This window comes from Trachypithecus francoisi, unplaced genomic scaffold (assembly GCF_009764315.1).
Source record: "Trachypithecus francoisi isolate TF-2019V2 unplaced genomic scaffold, Tfra_2.0 Lachesis_group15, whole genome shotgun sequence".
In the NCBI taxonomy this organism is placed as follows: Eukaryota; Metazoa; Chordata; class Mammalia; order Primates; family Cercopithecidae; genus Trachypithecus; species Trachypithecus francoisi.
The window spans coordinates 62,923,851-62,946,903 of NW_022681460.1; the positions used below are offsets into that span (position 1 = coordinate 62,923,851).

Genomic DNA, 23,053 nt, shown 5'->3' on the forward strand with positions numbered 1-23,053 from the left:
CAGCCTGGGTGACAGAGCAAGACTCCGTCTCAAAAAAAAAAAAAAGAGTATGCAGAAAGTGTTGGAATATAGAAAGGGCCATAGACTGTAGTACCTAAGAGTCTTTGAAAGTAAATGTGGTCTAATTACTTCTACCTGTGTTAAAATGCATTACATTACTTTCCAATCCTAACTCCTCATACTTACCATACTTACCATACTTAGCCCCATATTAGAATTCTTATGTGTTCTTAGGAAACTTTTCCTATGACTATATACTGGAACAAATGCAAAAGCTGCTGATAAACTTTTAGTGCTGATTTTTCATTCCTAATAAAAAGCACCCTTTGGGAATACATAAGTTTTAATTGCATGTTATTTTTAACCATCATGAAAGATTTTATAAAATAGAGACATGTCATTAGGGACAAGAGTTTAATGTAGAGTTTTGATTTGCAAAAAAACCCAAAATACTACAAAGTGTCAAATAAATGTAGCATTAACCAAGAAACATGGAATTTTTATGACATTCATTCAGAGGCACAAATTACCACTGCCTTCCGGTAGTCTACATTCTTAAAACCACAGAGTAAAACTATCACAAACATATGAGTTTCATTTTTTTATTCACAAAATATTTTCTCATATTCCTTGTCTTTAATCTTTGCAACATCCTGCAAGCATTGTTCTAATATTAATTTTGCAAAGTCTGAACAGTAAAAATTAAACATGTAGTCTCCAAAGCTAATAGACTGGGTTCAAATTCTGGCATTGTCACTTACTGCTGTATAACTTTAGCAACTTGAGTTTCCTGAACCTTGGTATCCTCAACTGTCAAATCATACCCATATTAATTGCCTCATAGACTGTGGTGAGGATGAAATGAGTTGAGTTGTGTTTAAAATACTCTGAACAGTGCCTGATACATAGTAAGTACTCAGCAAGTGTTGTTATTGTTATTAGTGATAGTATTATAAGAGATACAGGATCTAACACCAAGAGAAAGATTAAATTACTCCAATGTTACTCAGTCATTAAGAACTACAGCCAGGATTTTACTCAAATAATTTTTTTTTTTTTGTATTTTATCATATTAGGGTGATCTCAGGGAAGATGGAGAATGTGGGCCTTCATTAGAGTCTCTTAAATTTTATCCAATATCCTTTGCCAGTTGATGGTATACCACCAGCAACTCAGTCTTGTCCCTGAGCCAGTGGCACTGCTCTCCAGCTGTCTTCCCTGTTAGTTACTACCTCCAAGATGGTCAAGTCAGAATCCCTGAATACCTCAGCAGTCCCTTTTGCTCTCATTCCCCGTATCTTTTGTGAATTGCATTTAGTATCTTTAGTACTCTCATACTTTTACATTTTATTAGTAGTTATCACCAATCACAGTAATATATGAATTAGGCATGAATGCTCTGGAACTTATTTTATTTGAAGGATCTAAGAGAATCATGGAATTCCCTTTAAATCATGTTCTCTATTTTACTTCTGCCAACAACTTTCTATTTGTTGGTGGCCAGCTCATGAACAAAAAGACATTTCAAAATATTTGTGTTCCAATTTAGTTGAGAGAAAGTTTCCAGTGTTAATGGTCAAGTCATAAACCATTTTCTTTTTTTTTTTAACTTTGCATCAAACACCTGGTATGCTGTCAATCCTCAGCAGTTACTGGAAGGGTATGCCTTCATTCTGCATTTAATCTTTGAGGGTTAGCTTTTGCCAGACTGCTAACATTATTCTATACCAAAAAGGCTATTTGAGAGGATGTGTAGATGTTATGTAGATGTACATTACATATATAGAATCATGATAAAGTCAGTTATGAACTATTTTGTATTTTTAAAATTTTTACCGATGGATGTAACCTCAAATGAATTCCTCAGACATAAAATTGTGTATTGTAAATTATTTTAAAAACTGGAAAATGAAGTGAAGAATTCTTTAATGAATGAGTGAGGCAGCACAACTGATTTTATTATTTATTTATTTATTTTTGAGACAGAGTTTTGCTCTTGTTGCCCAGACTGGAGTACAATGGGGAGATCCTGGCTCACTGCAACCTCTGCCTCCCAGGTTCAAGCAATTCTTCTGCCTCAGCCTCCCAAGTAGCTGGAACTATAGGCATGCACGCCATGCCCAGCTAATTTTTGTATTTTTTAGTAGAGATGGGCTTTCACTGTATGTTGACCAGGCTGGTCTCGAACTCCTGACCTCAGTTCATCTGCCTGCCTCTACCTCCCAAAGTGCTGGGATTACAGGTGTGAACCGCTGTGCCCGGACACAATTGGTTTGAAAGCCTGTAACTTTCTACAAATCTGTTTCTCAATGGCTAGAATCCTGCTCTTTTTTGCCCTGCCAATAATTCCAGTGACTACAAGAAAAAAAAAGTGATGTATTTTAGGTTTGTAATATATGGATACCTTAATTATCCTGTTGTATCATAAGTGTAATGATATAAAAATAGTTAAATTCTTTACATTTTTATTTTTAAGAAAATGTCATTATCCATGTGATTTCTAGCACCTCTTAAAATTTTTATTTAGTAATTTTAAAGTCAATCATATTCTTTGCTTTACTATCTTCTTGGTTAGTCTCTCCCAATAATTAGTCTGACTTCCAGAAATATGAACCCTGTGTTTCCTATTACCCTGAGTAGAACATAGTTAAGAGATAAAATATGCTATTAAAAAGCATATAAATGGGCTGGGCGTGGTGGCTCACCCCTGTAATTCCCACTTTGGGAGGCCAAGGCGGGTGAATCACCTGAGCTCAGGAGTTCGCGACCAGCCTGGACAACACGGTGAAACCCCATATCTACTAAAAATAAAAAAAGTTAGCCAGACGTGGTGGTGGGTGCCTGTAGTCCCAGCTACTCGGGAGGCTGAGGCAGGAGAATTGCTTGAACCCAGAAGACAGAGGTTCCAGTGAGCCGAGATCGCGCCACTGCACTCCAGCCTTAGTGACAGAGTGAGACTGTGTCTCAAAACAAAACATAACAAAGCATAAAAATGGCATATAGAAAATCTATATATGCACGCTTCGTTTCTAACCCATGTTATGTTATATATGCTTAGCTACTCATTTAGATTAACTGGGCTAATGTCATCATACATACATATGTAGATAATGTAGGCTTCTATTCAAGTGAATGCAGGACATCTTTTACTAGGCTTAAAAACAGATAAATGTGTGATGGTTTTAGTGGCCCACGTGACCTTACCCTGAACACAGTTGAATGATACAGACCTAGTAACTCATATGTAAAACTATTATTTCTAGTATTTTTCCAGAGCTGTTATTATAATTTCCTATTTAGCTAGTCACTAGGCTTGCAGATTGCTTTGAGTTTTGGTTAGTGGCAACTATTCTAGTTCTCATGTTCAGCACTATATCTTCAATTTTATATTTTTTACTGCATAATGCACCCATTATTTTGCTTTTAAGACCTGAATTTGCATTATAAAGCCTTCACGTGTTCTTATAGATATTTTTCTTGGTACGATTATCCTTCTCCTCATTAGATAGTCAGAATGATTGCATGTAGGTGATGTGTGTGATCAGGCCCCGGTGAAGAGGTCCTGAGTTGAGCTTTAACCTCTGATGAATATATGTTTGCTGACTATTATGAAATAGAACTTATTTGTTGATATTTTAGAGAAAAAAAATTTTTTTTTTTTTTGAGATAAGGTCACCCAGGCTGGCATGTAGGTGGCACAATCATAGCTCACTGCAACCTCAAACTCCTGAACTCAAGGAATCCTTCCACTTCAGCCTCACAAGTAAACAGGACTACAGGCATGCCACTGTGTCCACTAACTTTTTTTAAGAAAATATTTTTGTAGAGACCGGGTGCACTTTGTTGCCCAGGCTGCTCTTGAACTCCTGGCCTCAAGTGATCTGCCTCAGGCACCCAAAATTCTGGTATTACAGAAATGAACCACTGCACCTGGCCTAATTTTTTATCATTTAAATATTCTTCTAATTTATTATTCCCTCTGGAATTAAGTACCAACATGCTAATAGTTATCTCCTTTTTGTACAAATCTAACTCAATATGAATATATTTGGGCATTTAAATGAGTAATATTTTTGAACAAAATACCTAACAAGATCTTTATGTGTTGTCTCTTCACGTGTTTTTGGCCATCATGGATAATATTTATTTTCTAAACTTCCAAATGTCTTTTTAAAAACTTGTGCAAATTCTCCAAAAATAGAAGAAGAAACTGATAGAGTGAGTAATGGGAGGAGAGGAGAGAGCAAAGTGGAAATCATGATTCTTAGGAATCATAGACCGGGCGTGGTGGCTCACGCCTATAATCCCAGCACTTTGGGAGGCCGAGGTGGGCGGATCACGAGGTCAGTAGATCGAGACCATCCTGGCTAACACGGTGAAACCCCGTCTCTACTAAAAATACAAAAAATTAGCCGGGCGTGGTGGGGGGCGCCTGTAGTCCCAGCTACAGCTACTCGGAGGCTGAGGCAGGAGAATGGCATGAACCCGGGAGGTAGAGCTTGCAGTGAGCTGAGATGGCGCCACTGCACTCCAGCCTGGGCGACAGAGTGAGATTCCCTCTCAAAAGAAAAAAAAAAACAAAAATCATATTACTTCCCAAATCAGGGTAACACTAGGTTATTTCTCTAGATAAGAGCCATTAACATAATATTTCTGTGCAATATTTGAATGTGCTCATTTATTTCAGATGTAATGAGATTAGAGTGACAAGCATTGCTTTTTACATGTGTGATTCAACTTCATTTGTATTAAGTAGAAAATACTTTGGGTAACAGATTCTTCAGGAGTAAGTTTTAGCACCTAAGTAAATTGTTACCAGTTCCTTTTACCTTCCCATAGCACAGTATTGTTTCCCCTGGAAATTAAATTTCTATGCCTCTATTATAATTTCTTAGAATCTGTATTATATTTACAAGTATTTCCAATTCCCTGTTACACAATTTGAGTTTTCCTGTTGCTTTCCTCCTTAGAATGATCTGAAAGTGCTGTTTACATCACTGGCTGACAACAAATACATCATTCTGCAGAAACTGGCAAATGTGTTTGAACAACCCGTAGCAGAACAAATAGAGGTATTTATAGCTGCCTTTTCCTAGAAGAGAAAATGCATCGAGGAGATATGACTTACTCTGAAATTTTAAATATTCTATGAAAGATTAATGGCTCACAGTAGCACTTTTGTTTGTAGTATTTTTGTTTTTGAGTACTGGGTTTGAATAACGTACCAGGTGACATTGACTCTGTCACTTACATCTGCACAGAACTAGGAAATATGAGCTGTTAAAAGGTATCCATGGCAGATGCTGACCTGAAGGAGTTTTCCACCCAATGACGAGATTAGATATGAACCTCAATGACACAGGGCAGAAAGTCAGACTGTCCTGGGAGAGGTACTGACAAAGCACTGTGGATACTCAGACCCTTCTGACCTCCAGCAGGGGTAGGATTAGGGAAGCTTTGTAGAGGGAAATTTGAACTGAATTTGAGAATTTGGACACACAATGACAGGAAAGAAAGTTATCGCAGTAAAGAGGACAGCAAGAATAAAGGCACAAATTGTTAGAGAATTCTGAGCACTTAGGGAGAAACACAGGTAATCCTATTTTAGCTGAATTTAAGATAAATGAATGTGACTGAGGACAAACAAGATTGGATATGTAAATTTAAGGCAGTTTGTAGGGCCTGCTGAATGTGAAACTTTGGACTTTATTCTATAAATTAGTTACCTGTACACTTTATTTGTTGCATGCCTCATTAGCTAAAAAAACAAAAGGAAATAAATACGCAGCATAAATGTATGTATTTTTATTTATTTATAAATTATAAGCAATTTATGTTATAAATCATAATTAAATTCAGCCACATTTATTTTCAGTTTTTGTTTGTGTACATGCTGCAACCAAAATAGAAAATGAATGTGGTTGACTATAAATGAAAGATGTAGTGTTTCATCCTGGTAGATCATCTTGTGCGCTTTTGGGTGTTTAGACTCAGCTGGGAGATCCCTGGCCATGTAAAGTTGTAGGGGATGTTTGCAGGTAAAAATGAATGGCAGTTCTAGATCTTGCTTCTGGATAGTTTACATGACAGCACCAGGGTCAGGAAACAGGAGATCTATCATGGGGCTTCATGTAGCTGTACTGAAGAGAAAGAATGAGAACAAAAACTGGCATGGTGGCATGAAAATGGGGAGGATAGAAGAAATGGGAGGGATGTTAGAATATCTCCTGTTTCATAAGCTAAGTAATTATGAAGAGTATGTGTTTAAATAGAATTTTCTGATTTAATTTCAGTGAACTTCCCAGGAATCTATGGATAGACTATAGAGAATCATCTGACATATAATGTGTGTGTGTGGGTGTGTGTATGTTAACACCTCCCAAAATAGTTTCAAGGCTTTTTCTCCATTGTGTTCTAACTCCCAGTGTTGTCTTAAGAAATCTAAAATAGTTTTCAAAATTGTGAGTCTGCATTTTTCTCTTTATTTAATTATTTAAACAAATATGTGTGTGTATATATATATGTATATATGTGTGTGTGTGTGTGTGTGTATATATATATATATATATATGGAGATAGGGTCTCACTTTGTTGCCCACGCTGGTCTTGTACTCCTGGGCTCATGCAGTTCTCCCACCTCAGCCCCCCAAAGTGTTGGGATTATGGGTGTGAGCCACTGCATCTGGCTGTGCATTTTTCTTGACCATAATTTCATCTGCTTTTTAAAGAGATTTCTCATTTCCCCCCATTAAAAATCTTTTTATTTTCTGTCATATCTTCCACATGAAGGGACCTTTTTTTTTTCTTGGCTTATAATGTGTGATTCCAAAAAAGACTGGAGCAATTGTAGTGCTGACTTGCTTTGGATTTCTAATATGAATTATAAGATATGTATGATCACAAGCAATCATTTTCACTAATTTTTGACCAATGTAACTGAATGTCACAGTTGAAGAAATAACCAATTAGATTTTTTTTCTTCGAATAAATGGAACGCAACTAATGAACGTGCTAATTCCGTGCCCACCCAACTTAGATTAAAAAGGCAATAACGGCCGGGCGCGGTGGCTCAAGCCTGTAATCCCAGCACTTTGGGAGGCCGAGACGGGCGGATCACAAGGTCAGGAGATCGAGACCATCCTGGCGAACACAGTGAAACCCCGTCTCTACTAAAAATACAAAAAACTAGCCGGGCAAGGTGGCGGGCGCCTGTAGTCCCAGCTACTTGGGAGGCTGAGGCAGGAGAATGGCGGGAACCCGGGAGGCGGAGCTTGCAGTGAGCTGAGATCCGGCCACTGCACTCCAGCCTGGGCAACAGAGCAAGACTCCGCCTCAAAAAAAAAAACAAAAAAACAAAAAGGCAATAACAGCAGAAGGCATGGGGAAGACACACCTCACTCAATATAGTCATCTCTTGAGTCGTGCTGTTCCAATCCAGAGCAGGTCTCTTGTCTCATAAGCCTGGTGCACAGTTGTTTTCTTGGATCTCCCTTCACCACAATCCTGAGAATCCCTTCATTTCTTCCTATGTTGGATCTTCTCTCTTCTGAATCCCAAGTCTTTCTCTTTACTGCATTGCTTCCTTGTTTGGTTAGTGCATATCCTTTCTTAGAAAGGGTGTATGATAAGTGTACCAAATGTATGTCTGAAAATGTTGTTATACCATGTTCACACTTTATTGATCACTTTGCTATTTTTATGTCATCCTTCAGGGTCATTTGTTGAATATGAATTCTTTTGGAGTTTCAAGGCTTTTGTCCATTGTTTTCTAGCTCCCAGTGTTGTTTTAAGGAATCTAAAGACATTCTAGTTCCCAAAGGTTTCCAGTGTCCTGAAATTGCACAATCACACGCCTTAGGGAGGATCTATTTTTATCCACTGGGCTGGGAGCTCAAGGGGCTCTTCTGATTTGGCAGCTCTCATCTTTCTGTTCTGGAAAATGTTCTAATGATTTATTTAATATGTTTCTTTCCTCCATTTTACCTGTCTTCTTTTCTGGAGAACTCCTTTTTGTCAGATACTCTGGTTCAATCCTTGAATTCTCTTACCAAGAGCCCTTTCTCTGGTTTTGCTCTTCTTTTTGACAAACTTCAATTTCAACTCCAGACCCTTATACGGAGTTTGGCATTTCTGCTCTCTTGTATTTAATTTTCCCAGAACTCGTTTTGGTTCTCTGAATGATCCTTTTTGTAGTATTTTTGATTTTTTTTGATGAATGCATTATCGTTTATATCTTTCTGGATGTATTAATGGTTTTTATGTTTGAAGTTCTACTTTTCCTGTATAATCTGTTTTCCTCCAGCTTGCCTTTATTTGTTTGCTTCTGTTAGTCCCCATCTTTCATGTCATCGAAAGGCATATTGAAATCTTTTGTTATCTATTCAAGTTTAGGATGGAGGACTAAACAGCTGAAAGGGAACTCTGTGTGTGGATGGAACATGACAATTTCAAGAGTTCCTGCAGGATGGTCTCTGTGGACCATTTATTTGTTAGAGAATCCTTCTGTCAAATTGTCAGGCCTGTCTTATTGGTGTTTTCAGATATTTGTCCCTCTCCTGTCTGGAGACTAGAGCCCTGGCTGCAGCCCTTCTTGCTCCAGGAAGAGAAGACTCAGGGGCCCCACATTCAGCATTCAGGGAGCATCCAGTTATTTCATCCCTTGCTTTCAGTCCAGCACTCAAGCTCACAGCTGTGTCCAGTGTCCCTCAGTCTGTGTGACGTTCTCCAGAAAACAATCTTTCAGTCTTTTACACGGGAAGAAAAAGGGACAGTATGGAATAAGGAGAGGCATCTGTGGGTTAACTGTCCTTTAAGCAGCTCTTCACTAACCCTCCTTACTTAGCACCCCAGCTCACTCCACCCAGAGTTCTGGAGATTTCTCTTGCTCTGAATTGGGTAGTGGAGATCCTTCACTGGTTTAGAATTCAGCTTCCCCAGATTTCCTAAGCCAATTATCATGTATTCTTTTCCCAACATATTGTTAGCATTGTTTTCTTTTCTGTTCCCTTGTCCTTTTAGATTTATGGGGAAAAAATATGCCAAAAAACAAGCAAACAAAATACTCACTCTGGCTGTAGGGGGTTTTCAGGAAAGAGAACACTGGACACATGTGTTTCATCTGCCATCTGGAGTCTTGTTTTTGTCCTCCTTCAGGGGCAACCTCTGTTGCCCTCTTTCCAAATGCCTGCTCCAGGGTTTGTGGTCTGGTGTCTCCCTTCTCTAATCTCCACTAATGGGGATGAGTTGCATTATCGAGTTTAGTACTTACTTATAGTCAGCCTTGCTTTATTTTTCTCTGTTTACTCTGGCTTCCTAACCAGACCATCAGCTCCTTGAAGGACAAGATGAGATCTTGTTCTGCTTCTACAGACCTCACACTGGGAAGACAAGGCTTAGCAATAACTGCCACTTGAACACTTGTTGATTGATTTTCCACTTCACAACAAGGAGCACAGATTCCTTGACCATGCTGTAATATATTTTTTGTTGCTTCGCTGAATCTCTCTCCAAAGATGCTCACAACTACGTTTCAAGGGCAGCAGAACATGGTCCCTTAGAAAACCTCAGGCAAATACCTTTTTTTGACTATGTCCTAAATCATGCTCCTTTTTTTTTCAAGTGTTGCTTTTCAAAAACTCCCTTTTTTGTTTAAGCAAGACATCCTTCTCCCAGCCCTCTACCCTGATTTTCTCCTGCCTCATTATCTGTAAGATAACTGCTCTGTACTAATAAGGGGCCTTCTTCTCTTTTCTATATAGTCTGTAAACATGGCTTTTTGTTTGTTTGTTTCATTGAAATAATTCCTTTTGTATATATTGAGAATGTTTTATGTGGAGAGGAGGAACACAGAAAGAGGCACAATAATCACATCTTCTGTGGGGAAATTGTTTGTGGGAGTTTTAATAAAATGTCATGGATCTTACCTAGGCAATACAACAGGCTGAAGATGGACTCAAAGAATTGGATGCAGGAATCATTGAATTAAAGAGGCGTGGTGACAAGTTACAGATTGAGCAGCCGTCCATGCAAGAACTCTCCAAGCTCCAGGTGCAGCCTTCAGCCAGTAGTATTCAGCTGCAGGGGTACATCGAACTTGAAGTCGAGAAAAAATCACTTTCTTTATTTTTCTAGGCTTTTTTAAATAAAATTCATGCCACTTAGGTGCTAACCTTTCTGCCAAGTAACTCTTAGAAAATTTTCTGAAGCTTAACATGTTTAGTACAAGGAAGTGAGTTGTTTTCATGCTTCTAAGATTTGTATGTTTTTCTGACAGTTACTTTATTATTATTCTCATGGTTAAGCATTGCAGTATAGTTAAGTTGTGGCATATTATTTTCTACTGTAGAAAATAGAATAATTTTTAATCCTAGCTAGAAAAATTTAAGAAAGTGATATCTATCCTTGTATTGCACTATCTCTTCAAATACTATTTTAAAAAGCAAATAATCAAAGTAATACTTTTTAGAAAGTGTTTTTTTCTAAGGTAAGAACTATAGTTTATCTTCCATATATGTTTGAATGGAATGGAGACATTGTTTCCATTCTAGAACTACAACAACAACAAAAATTAAACTGGAAGGTAATTGAAATCTAAACAGACTTCCTATCATCCTTTCAGGAATAGAGAATAATGCTTTGGGTTAATTTCCTTTCCTAGATCTGACAGTTAGGCAAGAATCTGATATTGGGGTAGGAAGAAGATCTTCGGATATTAAACCAGCAAAATCTAGCAACAGCTAGGCAATGCAGTTATGTTCGATCAAGAAGAAATTGTGTACAATTATGTATGGTCACACAGACACACATGTTAGATTTTCTGTATATGCAGAACTATTGAGAATTTGTAACCTCAGTCCAGTACAGGCTTATGAGTTCTTTCTTTGAGAAAACAAAGTAGGCCTTATAAACAAAAGAACATTTTTATTTTAACTGTATCTCTCCTTTATCTAACATTTCATAATGTCATAAGCCCAACACCCCCACTTTGTACTTTTTTAGACAGTTTTCCGACAGCACTTAAGCATCAGGTGTAAGAGTCAAATGTCATTGCCGTAAATAGGCATTAAAATTGAACTTTTCCAGATCGAGCCATTTTGGCAGGCTAAACCTTAATGTGATATGTTAATCAGGTCCATATGCCTCAAATAAATTTTGTGTTTGGTGTGTCATCATCTCCTAAAATGTCTTTCCAGTTTAAATAGTTATTTACCCCACCACATTTGGCAAAAATATTGCCTTCTTAAGTTTGTGACTCTTTCTGCTCACATTAAACTCTAGCTCCTTGTTTGACGGATAGTCCCAAATATGATTGTTATTTAGCAGGAAAATGTTAAGGATACTATATTCAGTTGCTCTGAAATTATGTGAATGTTGAGAACACTGTAAAAATGGGAATTACATTTTCTATGATATGTCCCTCAGCCCCGTGGACACTTTTTCAATAGTTTTACCCCACATTTCATCATAAACAATTAATATCTTGAGAAAACAGTTATCAAATCTACCTCATATGTCATTTCTAGGAAATACTTTTGCATGTCCTTTAAAATCTTAAAATATTAAGCTTATTTTTTGTAGACACATCTTTATTTCCTTTCACATTTTAACTTACTAAATTTTTATTTTGTAGTCAATCTAAATTGCATTTTGATATGTGCCATGAGATAAGACATTATTTTTCTTCAAAGAGTTCAGTTGTTTCCACATTATTTATTGAATATTTATTTTATCTTTTCACTCAGTCACTTCATACTTATATTTTTATCAATTCAGTTTTTTTCAGTTTCTCCATTGTGCTTTATTGTCAGTTAAAAATAACATAAAATTTAAAACAGAAAGATAAGAATACTAAATAAGATTAATGAAAGAACTTGAACTATCAGGTATCACGACACTGTAAAGTCACAGCAAATATATCACAGGCTTGAGAATAAAGGTCCAAAGGTTATTTTTTTGTGAAACATGTTTTCAAAGTGAGGCTCATAGGAAAGACAAGCAGATGGCCTATAGGCAGAGCATTTCCACAGGGCACATCCCTGAAGGCATTTTCTTGGTTGGGTCTTGGGCTTAGTACGTTCATAGTTCACATGCTTTTAGAGAGTTGTCAGAATATGAATTGAGAGTGAGTCTTGTGGTCTCTGCCTGTTAGGACATGTATGATGAGCTGATGATGACCATTGGCTCTCGGAGGAGTGGCCTGAACCAGAACCTTACACTCAAGAGTCAGTATGAGAGGGCCCTACAAGATCTGGCTGACCTGCTAGAAACTGGTCAGGAGAAGATGGCAGGAGACCAGAAAATCATCGTGTCTTCCAAAGAGGAAATCCAGCAACTACTTGACAAACATAAGGTACATAACAAAAAAGAGTAAGAGAGAGAGAGAGAGAGAAACAGAGAGAGAGAGATTGTAATTGGAAAGCATACTCTCAAACCTTGATATATATTTAGTAAAACCTAATATTCTCAGTATTTTATGACTTCTTACCTGTATAGTTAGTCTTTAAAATGGTCAAAAATGTATATTCAAACCAACTGGCTTTCAGTAGCACAGAGAAATTACAGGGGATATGTTTCTATAATGTTGTGAATTAAAAAAGAAGATCAACTTACCTGTAATTTTACCTATTAGTTTCTCACTAGTATTAGCCAGGCTTTCTCCCTAGATGAGCTAAAATCAAAGGAAAACTCAGAGCCTCCCTTCAAAGGAGCCCAGCTTTGTTCTTAACTCCACCTTTCTCTGTATTTCCTTTTCGCCTATTTGTCCACCTGGTCCTAGTTGTTCTCTCTGCCCTCCCTTGTCCTGGTCAGGGGCTCCTCACTCACTCCTTGCTCTCCTCTAGAAATGCAGAGCTGACTACTCAGTTCCAGGGTTGAGTCGGTGTCTTTTACATGCATCGTTTAGATCCTCTGACTTTTACACATATGCTCCTCTAGTTGCTGTAGACCTCAGACTTTCTCCCTGGGAACAGCAAGGCCGTTTACTATGTAATCAAACTTGGGGGGCCTGAAATCACTCCATCGTTGTATGCCACAACAAAGCTCAGGTTGGACACTACTCCATGGTAAAAGAATGCCTATCACACACACACACACACACACACCCCTCTTGCATTATTGGCAATGATTACGGAAAGAGCAATTTTGCTAGTCCAGAAACGCAGCCTTCTAGACTATGGGAATTTCCAGTAGGGAAACTAAAAAAATCCCATTGGGTTATAGAAGTTTAAATCTTCTACCATTGTGTAGCTCTCTGGTGGCTTGTAAAGGTGGATTTTTTTTTTTTTTTGTCTTTTTCAAATTGTTCTTCCTATTTTTTCCCAGACGTTTTTGCCCAAAGCTTCATGATTTATTAAAGCCTTATCATTTGGCTTTGAAACCATTGCTTTAAAGTTCACAGCTGGTGTTTCTCAAATTGTTGACCATAGCAATAAAAGATCATTCTGAGTTATTCCAGAGGGGAAACTAGGATCAATGAGTATAAATAACAGGGAAATAAACCTCAATAGAAAAAGAACTATAAAAGGAGTAAACTACCATTGAGCAGACAGCCCTTCTGGCCATGAGAAGTCCAGCCAAGGCTTTCAGGGGAGATGGACTTACAAAAGGAATCTCAGCTTTCATTGCACATTGGGCTAGATGAACTTCAAAGTCTCCTCCAACTTTAGGACTCTGTGATTTGGTAATTGTTGGTTAAAAATAATGATTCTAGCTTCTATTGACCAGCCCATTTTCTGAGGGAAAGTTCTGCAGTCCTGGTGAGAAGCACAGATAAAGCCACACTGCCCTTGGGTTTGAACACCAAGCTCTGCCGTGACTAGCTATCTGACCTTGGGCAAGCTACATAGACTGGGGGTGGGGGTGAGGCTCAGTATTCTCATCTGTAAAACTGGAAACAAAACTGCCTATCTCATAGAGTTATAGAGTTGTTAGGAGGATGAGATTAGTCAGATAAAATATTTATGGAGTGCCTAGCAAACAGTAAGCGTACAATTAATGTTAACTGTCATTATCAGTTCCCAGTTCTTCCATTCTGTCATGGTACTGGGTACAGGAAATGGGATAAGGTCGATCTCTATCCTCCAGGGTCTGTTATACACAAAGAGTAACATTTCAAAAACATTTGTAGGATGGCGCAAGGCCTACAGTTCTGTTATTTGTAGGTATAATGCAAGGAAAGCAAATCTTTAATATCAATCAATGCGTATAAAGCTGTGCTTGGCCGGGCGCGGTGGCTCAAGCCTGTAATCCCAGCACTTTGGGAGGCCGAGACGGGCGGATCACAAGGTCAGGAGATCGAGACCATCCTGGCTAACACGGTGAAACCTCGTCTCTACTAAAAAATACAAAAAACTAGCCGGGCGAGGTGGCAGGCGCCTGTAGTCCCAGCTACTCGGGAGGCTGAGGCAGGAGAATGGCGTAAACCCGGGAGGCGGAGCTTGCAGTGAGCTGAGATCTGGCCACTGCACTCCAGCCTGGGCGACAGAGCTAGACTCCATCTCAAAAAAAAAAAAAAAAAAAAAGCTGTGCTTGACAACATGGAATGAGCACCCAAACATCCTAGAAGTTCAGAAAGTAGAGCCCAAGCCCAGCCATGGAGGAAGGAAATTCATCGAAAAGTGTCAAATGAGAACATCTTAAGAACAGAGTAGAAGCAGAGGCCAAAGGTGGGGAATGGGAGCTAATGTGTCCAAAACACATGGAGATACATGGATGTGAGAGGCCAGGCCAGGAAAGTAAGGAAGGCAGATTGTGCATGGACGAGGTATTACGAGGGTAGAGGTGTTTTCTCTGCAGCTGGCACACGTGAAGATCCTTGTTCTGGGGACACTATGTGTGCAGCACAGCCAGGTATAGGATGCACTTGAGTGGAGAGGGTGGAGAGGCCGATTAGGAGTCTAGAGCTCCCTTCTCTGTAGATAGCGACAAGTGCCTGGGCCAAGGGGGAGACCAGTGGGAGTGAGAGGATATTGCTCATACATTAACTGAGTTCCGTCAACTTTCACCTTTAAAGCAATGGGTTTTTTTTTTTGTTTATTTGTTTGTTTTGAGACGGAGTCTCCAACCAGAGCTCCAACCTGAGCTTGGCAAAGGAAAACCCAGGGCCTCTGTTCAAAGGAGCCCACCTCCGTTCTTAACTCTACCTTTCCCTGTGTTTCCTTTTCGCCCATTTGTCCACCTGGTCCTAGTTGCTCTCTCTGCCCTCCCTTGTCCTGCTCAAGGACTCCTCGCTCACTCCTCACCCTCCTCTAGAAATGCAGAGCTGTCTACTCAGCTACAGGGCTAGACTGGTGTCAACTCCTCTCCACCCAGGCTGGAGTGCAGTGGCACGATCTTGACTCACTGCAACCTCGGCCTCCCAGGTTCAAGCGATTCTTGTGCCTCAGCCTCCTGAGTAGCTGGGATTGCAGGCACATGCCACCATGCCTAGCTAATTTTTGTATTTTTAGTAGAGACGGATTCCACCATGTTGGCCAGGCTAGTCTCGAGTTCTTGACCTCAGGTAATCCACCCACTTCAGCCTCCCCAACTGTTGGGATTACAGGCGTGAGCCACTGCATCCGGCCCTAAACCAATTTTGATTCTAATGTAATTCATGAATGAGTTGCTGACTTCTTTCTCCCTGAAAAATTGCAGGAATACTTTCAGGGCCTGGAATCTCATATGATCTTGACTGAAACACTCTTCAGAAAGATAATCAGCTTTGCAGTCCAGAAGGAAACCGAGTTCCATACAGAGCTGATGGCTCAGGCTTCTGCTGTACTGAAACGGGCTCACAAGAGGGGTGTGGAGCTGGAGTACATTCTAGAGGTGAGACCATTGATGTCATGTCTTCTATGCTGCAGACTTCCTGCTACAAAATGGACCTTTGATGCAAGACGTATTGATCCATGCAGTTTGCCTCATGTAACCTCAGAGCTAGCTGTGCTCTCCGGCTCAGGACTGTACTTTTCCTATGGTTCTGTGTTGCTTGTTCCCCCTGTGTTTTCTGTTTACATTTGGCTATCTGCTGTGCCATGTTGGAAGTAAGATATATAGACACTGACTTCAGACTATGCATGAAGATATTTGGGGTTTTGATATTCAGACTGATAGCTTACTTAAGCGTATGAAAAATATAGAAATAGGCCAGGTGCAGTGGCTCACACCTATAATCACAGCACTTTGGGAGGCTGAGGTGGGTGGATCACTTGAGGTCAGGAATTTGAGACCAGCCTGGCCAACATGGTGAAACAAACCAACACGTTGAAACCCCATCTCTACTAAAAATACAAACAAAATTAGCCGGACGTACTGGCGGGTACCTGTAATCCCAGCTACTTCAGAGGCTGAGGCAGGAGAATCGCTTGAACCAGGAGGTGGAGGTTGCAGTGAGCCGAGATCATGCCACTGCACTCCAGCCTGGGCAACAGGAGTGAAACTCTGTCTCAAAAAAAAGAAAAAAAAAGAAAAATGTAGAAATATTTTTTTCTGTCCCAAATGCAGTTGCTCTTGGAACAGAATAGGTGCTCAGTGGTGGCTACTGGCAAGCTGTAGAACCCCGTGGAAATGTAGGACATTATTGATGGGACGGTGCCCTCCTTTCTTTCTTCAGTAACTGTATCAGTTGCCCTGAACTGTTCCTGCTTTCTCATTCTTCCTCTTTCCCTTGGAAGTTTTAGAGATTATAATCTCTCTCCGCTTTTTTGGCTTCCCCACCCACTCCCACAATATTACTGAATATTGCTGAATAATACTGAATATTGCTGAATATTCAGTAATATTGCTGAATATTGCTGAATAATACTGAATATTGCTGAATATTGCTGGGTTGTCTGCAGGTCCTATTTGCATTTTTTTCCAAATGAGTTTTTCCCTGGGCCAACATTTTCATAGCTAGCTAACCCCCAAATCCCAGATGTAGAATTCCCTGATGTGGAATTCCCTGTATTTTGGAGAGACATCTACCTTTAACGTTTGAAATTTCTGTAATAATAGTTACGCTTTATTGACATGTCTGGCCCCTAGCAAGACTTCTTACACTTACATGAATCCATCTCATCTTTATCATAACCCTTTGAGGTGGTATTTTGAATCCCTGTTTCAGCAACGAGTCTGGGAGCAATGGCTTGCCAAGACACGTGTTAATTGGTGGCAGAGTCAGTGATCACACCTTCATCTGTCTGACTTCACAACCTGAAATGTGTGTTTCTCCATGAAACTTACCTGATGACACCATTTACATTGTAGCCCCCCCAGGCACACACCTGGGCACTCCCTCCCATCCCTACCCAGTTCTGTTTTGTTCTTCCACAGCACAAGAACTCTATTATACCATACAACTTATTGTTTGTTTTTGGTTTACTCTTTATTATTGATTACCTGTCTCTCCTCACTAGAAGGCCTGGGTTTGTGTCTGTTGTATTTACTCCTAGATCCCTAGGCATTGAAAGTACCAGGAAATAGATATTTGGTAAGTGTATTTAAAAAGCATGGGTTTCTACTACTGTGCCCTGTTGCCACTCCAACTGCACAGTAAAGTGAGCATACTCACACTGAGAAACTGCTGACCCACTATGTAAATTATTGGAAAATACTTCAACTCATCTTTTTAAAAGTGTTTTCCAGTTTTAAATAAAATAAAAGTCTGAACTTAGGAATAAGTGATTTGCTATTTTTCTTTAATAGAATATATAGACTATATATTCATATTTATAGATATCTGTTTCATATGCAAATGTAATTGTTTTGCTTACTCGTTACATGAAAGGCAAACATCCCCATCTTTTTGACTTAAATCCTTACTGTGGTAAAGAATAAAGCCATGCATACCTGGGCTAGATGTGGTGGCTCATGCTTGTAATCCTAGCACTTTGGGAGGCTGAAACAGGAGGATCTCTTGATGCCAGGAGTTTGAGACCAGCCTGGACAATATAGTGAGATCCCCATCTCTACAGAAAAAAATTTTTTTAATTAGCCTGGTGTGGTAGAATGCACCTGTGGTCCCAGCTACTTGGGAGGATGAAGCAGGAGGATCCCTTGAGCCCAGGAGTTCGAGTCTGCAGTGATCCATGATTGTGCCACTGTACTCCAGTCTGGGCAACAGAGTGAGAGCCTATCTAAAAAAAAAAAAAAAAAAAAAAGGCCAGGCACGGTGGCTCACGCCTGTAACCTGAGCACTTTGGGAGGCCAAGGCAGGCAGATCACGAGGTCAGGAGATCGAGACCATCCTGGCTAACACGGTGAAACCCTGTCTCTACTAAAAAATACAAAAAACTAGCCGGGTGTGGTGGCAGGTCCTGTAGTCCCAGCTACTCGGGAGGCTGAGGCAGGAAAACAGCGTGAACCCGGGAGGCAGATGTTGCAGTGAGCCGAGATCGTGCCAGTGCACTCCAGCCTGGGCGACAGAGTGAGACTCTGTCTCAAAAAAAAAAATGTACATACCCAATAGAAGGTACACTGCACACATTATTCCATTTAATCCTCATGATGGAGAAGACAGCTGTTATTATCCCCATTGTAATATATGGAAAAGAGGTACAGAGTTTAGTATCTTACTCATGGCCATAAAGGGGCTTAGTGGCAGATTCCAGAGCCCATTCACAATGCTTTCAAGCGTCACCATTTGATTACTTGCCTTAAAGCCATCTTTTGCTTCCCAAAGCAAGTCCCAATGCAAACATCTCTGATGTAACTTTAAGGAGAATCTGTCAAGCCCGTATTTTGCACACAAGGAAGAATGTCTTTCCCTAATGAGGGTTTTTTTTAGCTCACAGACAAGTGTTGTGTTTCTAGACGTGGTCGCATCTGGATGAGGACCAGCAGGAGCTTAGCAGACAGCTGGAGGTGGTGGAAAGCAGCATCCCAAGCGTGGGTCTGGTGGAGGAGAACGAGGACAGGCTTATTGACCGCATAACACTCTACCAGGTTGGTGTTACAAGCCGCCACATTGCCTTTAGAACCTTACCAATAGTTTTAACAGAATGTAAGCAAATTTGCGATCAATTACTTTATTAGTACTTTTACTTTTCTTTCAAGTTATTGGCATTGAAAGGAGATAATGTTTCTGTTATTTATAGTTGGACATTATTAAAAGTCTTTTTTTTTTTAATGAGAAATCTTTTTGAAGATTCAGCCTCCACCAAGCATTAGTTTATGCTGATGCCACACAATTCTTGAAATAATAATGATAATTTGAAAGTTTTAAATCCACCTAAAGTCACTACCAAAATAATAATAATAAACAACAAAAGGAGACCATCTATACTTAAATATAGATGAAACATCTTGAAGTTTTCAGTGTTACTTGAGTGAGTATAGTTTAAGTTCCAAAAACAGGTAATGGGAACATTGTAGGTACTGGAGAAATTATAATTCTTAAAGACAAAAATTTCATATCCAAACTTGTAACCTAATAATTTCAATGATTTTAGCATTTAAAATCTAGCCTTAATGAATACCAGCCCAAATTATATCAAGTATTAGATGATGGCAAACGACTTCTGATATCCATCAGCTGCTCAGATCTAGAAAGTCAACTAAATCAACTTGGAGAGCGCTGGCTAAGTAACACCAACAAAGTGTCTAAGGAACTTCACAGATTGGAAACAATATTGAAACACTGGACCAGGTAATACAATGACTGTTTTGTATATTTTCAGATAAGTGCTACATTGTATTAATAAGGCTAGTGGGGGTGGGGGATGATGGCTCAAACCTGTAATCTCATTACTTGGGGAGGCTAATGCAGGAGGATTGCTTGAGGCCAGCAGTTCAAGACCAGCCTGAGCAACATAGTAAGACCCCAATCTCTGCAAAAAATAAAAAAGGACTAGGTGTAGTAGCATATGCCTATGGTCCCTGCTATTGGAGAGGCTGAAGTGGGAGGATTGCTTCAGCCTAGGAGGTCGAGGCTTCAGTGAGCCATGATCATGCTACTGTACTCCAGCCTGGGCAATAGAACGAGAGTCTGTCTCAAAAATAAATAAATTAGGCAAGTAGATATTCACTTGAAAGTGACATGGCTCCTCTAGGAACTTATTGTATAGTTTGGAAAATAAAGATAAGCAGAGGCCGGGTGCAGTGGCTCACACCTGTAATCCCAGCACGTTGGGAGACTGAGCCGGGCAGATCCCCTGAGGTCGGGAATTCGAGATCAGCCTGACCAACATGGAGAAACCCCATCTCTACTAAAAATACAAAATTAGCCAGGCGTGGTGGTGCATGCCTGTAACCCCAGTTACTTGGGAGGCTGAGACAGGAGAATCACTTGAACCTGGGAAGGGGAGGTTGCAGTGAGCCAAGATTGCGCCATTGCACTCCAGCCTGAGCAACAAGAGTGAAACTCCGTTTCAAAAAAAAAAAAAAAAAAAAAACAAAGGTAAGTAGAAAGTCCCCACTTGGATTCTTGTATACTCATGTAAACATATAATTAGAAGTGAGCAGGGAGGCAGGTGCATAAGGCACCTTGCCTTTGAGTTTCACCCTCCCTTGCCTAATGACTGTGTCTGAGAAATCACAGTAAAGCCTGAGAGGGAGAGAAGGAGAAAATGTGGATTGAGAAGTGGAAGCTTCTCAAGGGCAATGGGAAGCATTCAGCGGGGTGGAGGATTGATTTTTACACAATGACCTAGTCTGTGTCTAAGCTGCCTTTATTTCAAAGGACCTTTTGTAACCATCATCTGAGATTTTCTAAGTAGCATCAATGTGAAGGAGTAGGGAAAGATATTTTTATACCCAGCTTAAAGACAGGCAAGCGGAAACCCAGAGAGACAGGCTTGATAAAGGTATCAGTATTAAGAAAATTTCAGAGTGCCAACCTCATGTATTTTTCTTCTAAATCTTCAGACCTCTTGTTTTAAAACTGTTGGCATTGGTGAGTAATGTAGGTGAGCAGAAGATAGGGATGAAATGTTTACTTAATAGACTCCGTAATTTGCTTACAGATATCAAAGTGAATCTGCAGATCTAATTCACTGGTTGCAATCTGCAAAAGACAGGCTAGAATTTTGGACTCAGCAATCTGTGACAGTCCCACAAGAGCTGGAAATGGTCCGGGATCATCTAAATGCTTTCCTGGTAAGTCTAAGAATCTAAGGCATTTGATTCAGGCCTGTAAGTTAGGCCTGACCCATGCACCAGTAGAAAAGTAGTCAGGCCAGGCATGGTGGCTCACGCCTGTAATCCCAGCACTTTGGGAGGCCAAGGTGGGCAGATCACGAGGTCAGGACTTCGAGACCAGCCTGACCAACATGGTGAAACCCCGTCTCTCCGAAAAATACAAATATTCGCTGGGCGTGGTGGTGTGTGCCTGTAATCCCAGCTACTCAGGAGGCTGAGGCAGGAGAATCGCTTGAACCCAGGAGGCAGAGGTTGCAGTGAGCTGAGATTGCGCCACTGCACTCCACCCTGGGCAACAGAGCGAGCGACTCCATCTAAAAAGAAAAAAAAAAAAAAGGAAGGAAGGAAGTCAACCATCAGTGAATATACTTAAAAAACTAAGCTATAGAAAATATATTAATGTTAACTATGTGTGTTCCATAATTATGCAAAATAATAGGGCTCCATGACTCAACATTGCCTCTTCAGAGTAGTTTTCAAGTAGGGGCTTCGTAGTTTGCTTTCATTTGAGGGCAAGGGTGTACTGCTGTCATTTTCTCTGAGTGTTCAGTATAACCCTCTCCAGGATGTAAAGGAAATTGTTTCATGCACTAAATTGATCGCTTTCCTTTTAATGAATGGTCTGGCTATTTAACCCTAATTTGAACATCGCTACTTGTTTCAGGAGTTTTCTAAAGAAGTGGATGCCAAATCTTCCCTGAAATCATCTGTTCTGAGTACTGGAAATCAGCTCCTTCGACTGAAAAAGGTGGACACAGCCGCACTGCGCTCTGAGCTGTCACACATTGATAGCCAGTGGACTGACCTGCTAACCAATATCCCAGCCGTCCAGGAGAAGCTCCACCAGGTACAGAAAGAAGGATTGCTTTCGTGGGAAATAACTGACTTCAGCTATTTGACATGGAAAAATATATTCGTTTTTTGCTTTTGCTCACAAATTTAAATCAGCTTTGTCCCAGACACCTAGCTTCCTCTCTCCCATTGTTTTAATATTAAGAGTGAACTCAGGCCGGGTGCAGTAGCTGATGCCTGTAATCCTAGCACTTTGGGAGGCTGAGAAGGGTGGATTGCCTGAGCTCAGGAGTTTGAGACCAGCCTGGGCAACACAGTGAAACCCCGTCTCTACTAAAATACAAAAAATTAGCCTGGCATGGCGGTGTGCGTCCCAAGCTACTTGGAAGGCTGAGGCAGAATTGTTTGAACCGGGGAGGCAGATGTTGGAGTGAGCCGAGATCACGCCACTGCATTCCAGCCTGGGTGACAGCGAGATTCGTCTCCAAAATAAATAAATAAATAAATAAAATTTAAAAAGTGAACTGCACTACAAAGCCCTGCCCCGAAGGCATTTCCTCTGAGGGTTTCTTTCATGTACGTATGTGGGTGTGGGTATGTGTATTGGAATGTTTGTCTGACTTTGTTTAAACTCTGTTTTCTCCTGGATAAAATGTGGACAGTTATACACTTTTCTCATAAAGTGAGTGGTTATGAAGATTTAGAACATAATACATGTAAAAAAAAATCATATGTATAGGAGAGTAACTAGCTTTCAGTAGATGTAAATACTCCTCTTATCTGAAAATACACCTACCTCCCCTGAAATTCCAGAACATTTTATCTTTATCTCTCTTTGACACTCATCACTGTGTTTCAGGCAGGATAGCTGTTTCATGTACATGCCAAATCTCTCCTAAGCAGCAGCTGTGCGCCCCCAGAGGGCAGGAACCAACCCACGTTCATTGCTGTATCTTTCAGCACCACACAGAAGTTGATATACAAAGATTTTAAATGATTGCTTTTGTTCCTCCAAATCATCATAATACACATATGCATAAATGTGTGATATGTTAAGTAAGATTTCAAATTGTAAGTACTGTATATCAGCTAAGGACTGAGGAAATTGGCTATGCTCTTAGAAATAAATATAAGAGTGCCAAAAAATCTAGAAAGTGATAGCTTG

General features: G+C 40.0%; 1 protein-coding gene across 17 annotated transcripts in view; it reads left to right on the forward strand.

Annotated features, from left to right (window-relative positions):
- The window catches only part of SYNE1 (spectrin repeat containing nuclear envelope protein 1), a 538,457-nt gene that overhangs the window by 403,756 nt on the left and 111,648 nt on the right, over positions 1-23,053 (forward strand). For all 17 annotated transcript variants that reach the window (XM_033235023.1, XM_033235024.1, XM_033235035.1 and 14 more), the window contains 8 exons: positions 4,971-5,072; positions 9,928-10,047; positions 12,149-12,349; positions 15,634-15,807; positions 18,772-18,903; positions 19,410-19,606; positions 20,922-21,054; positions 21,761-21,943. In XM_033235023.1, coding sequence (XP_033090914.1) covers positions 4,971-5,072; positions 9,928-10,047; positions 12,149-12,349; positions 15,634-15,807; positions 18,772-18,903; positions 19,410-19,606; positions 20,922-21,054; positions 21,761-21,943 — 1,242 coding nt within the window. The remainder of the gene's footprint in view (positions 1-4,970; positions 5,073-9,927; positions 10,048-12,148; positions 12,350-15,633; positions 15,808-18,771; positions 18,904-19,409; positions 19,607-20,921; positions 21,055-21,760; positions 21,944-23,053) is intronic.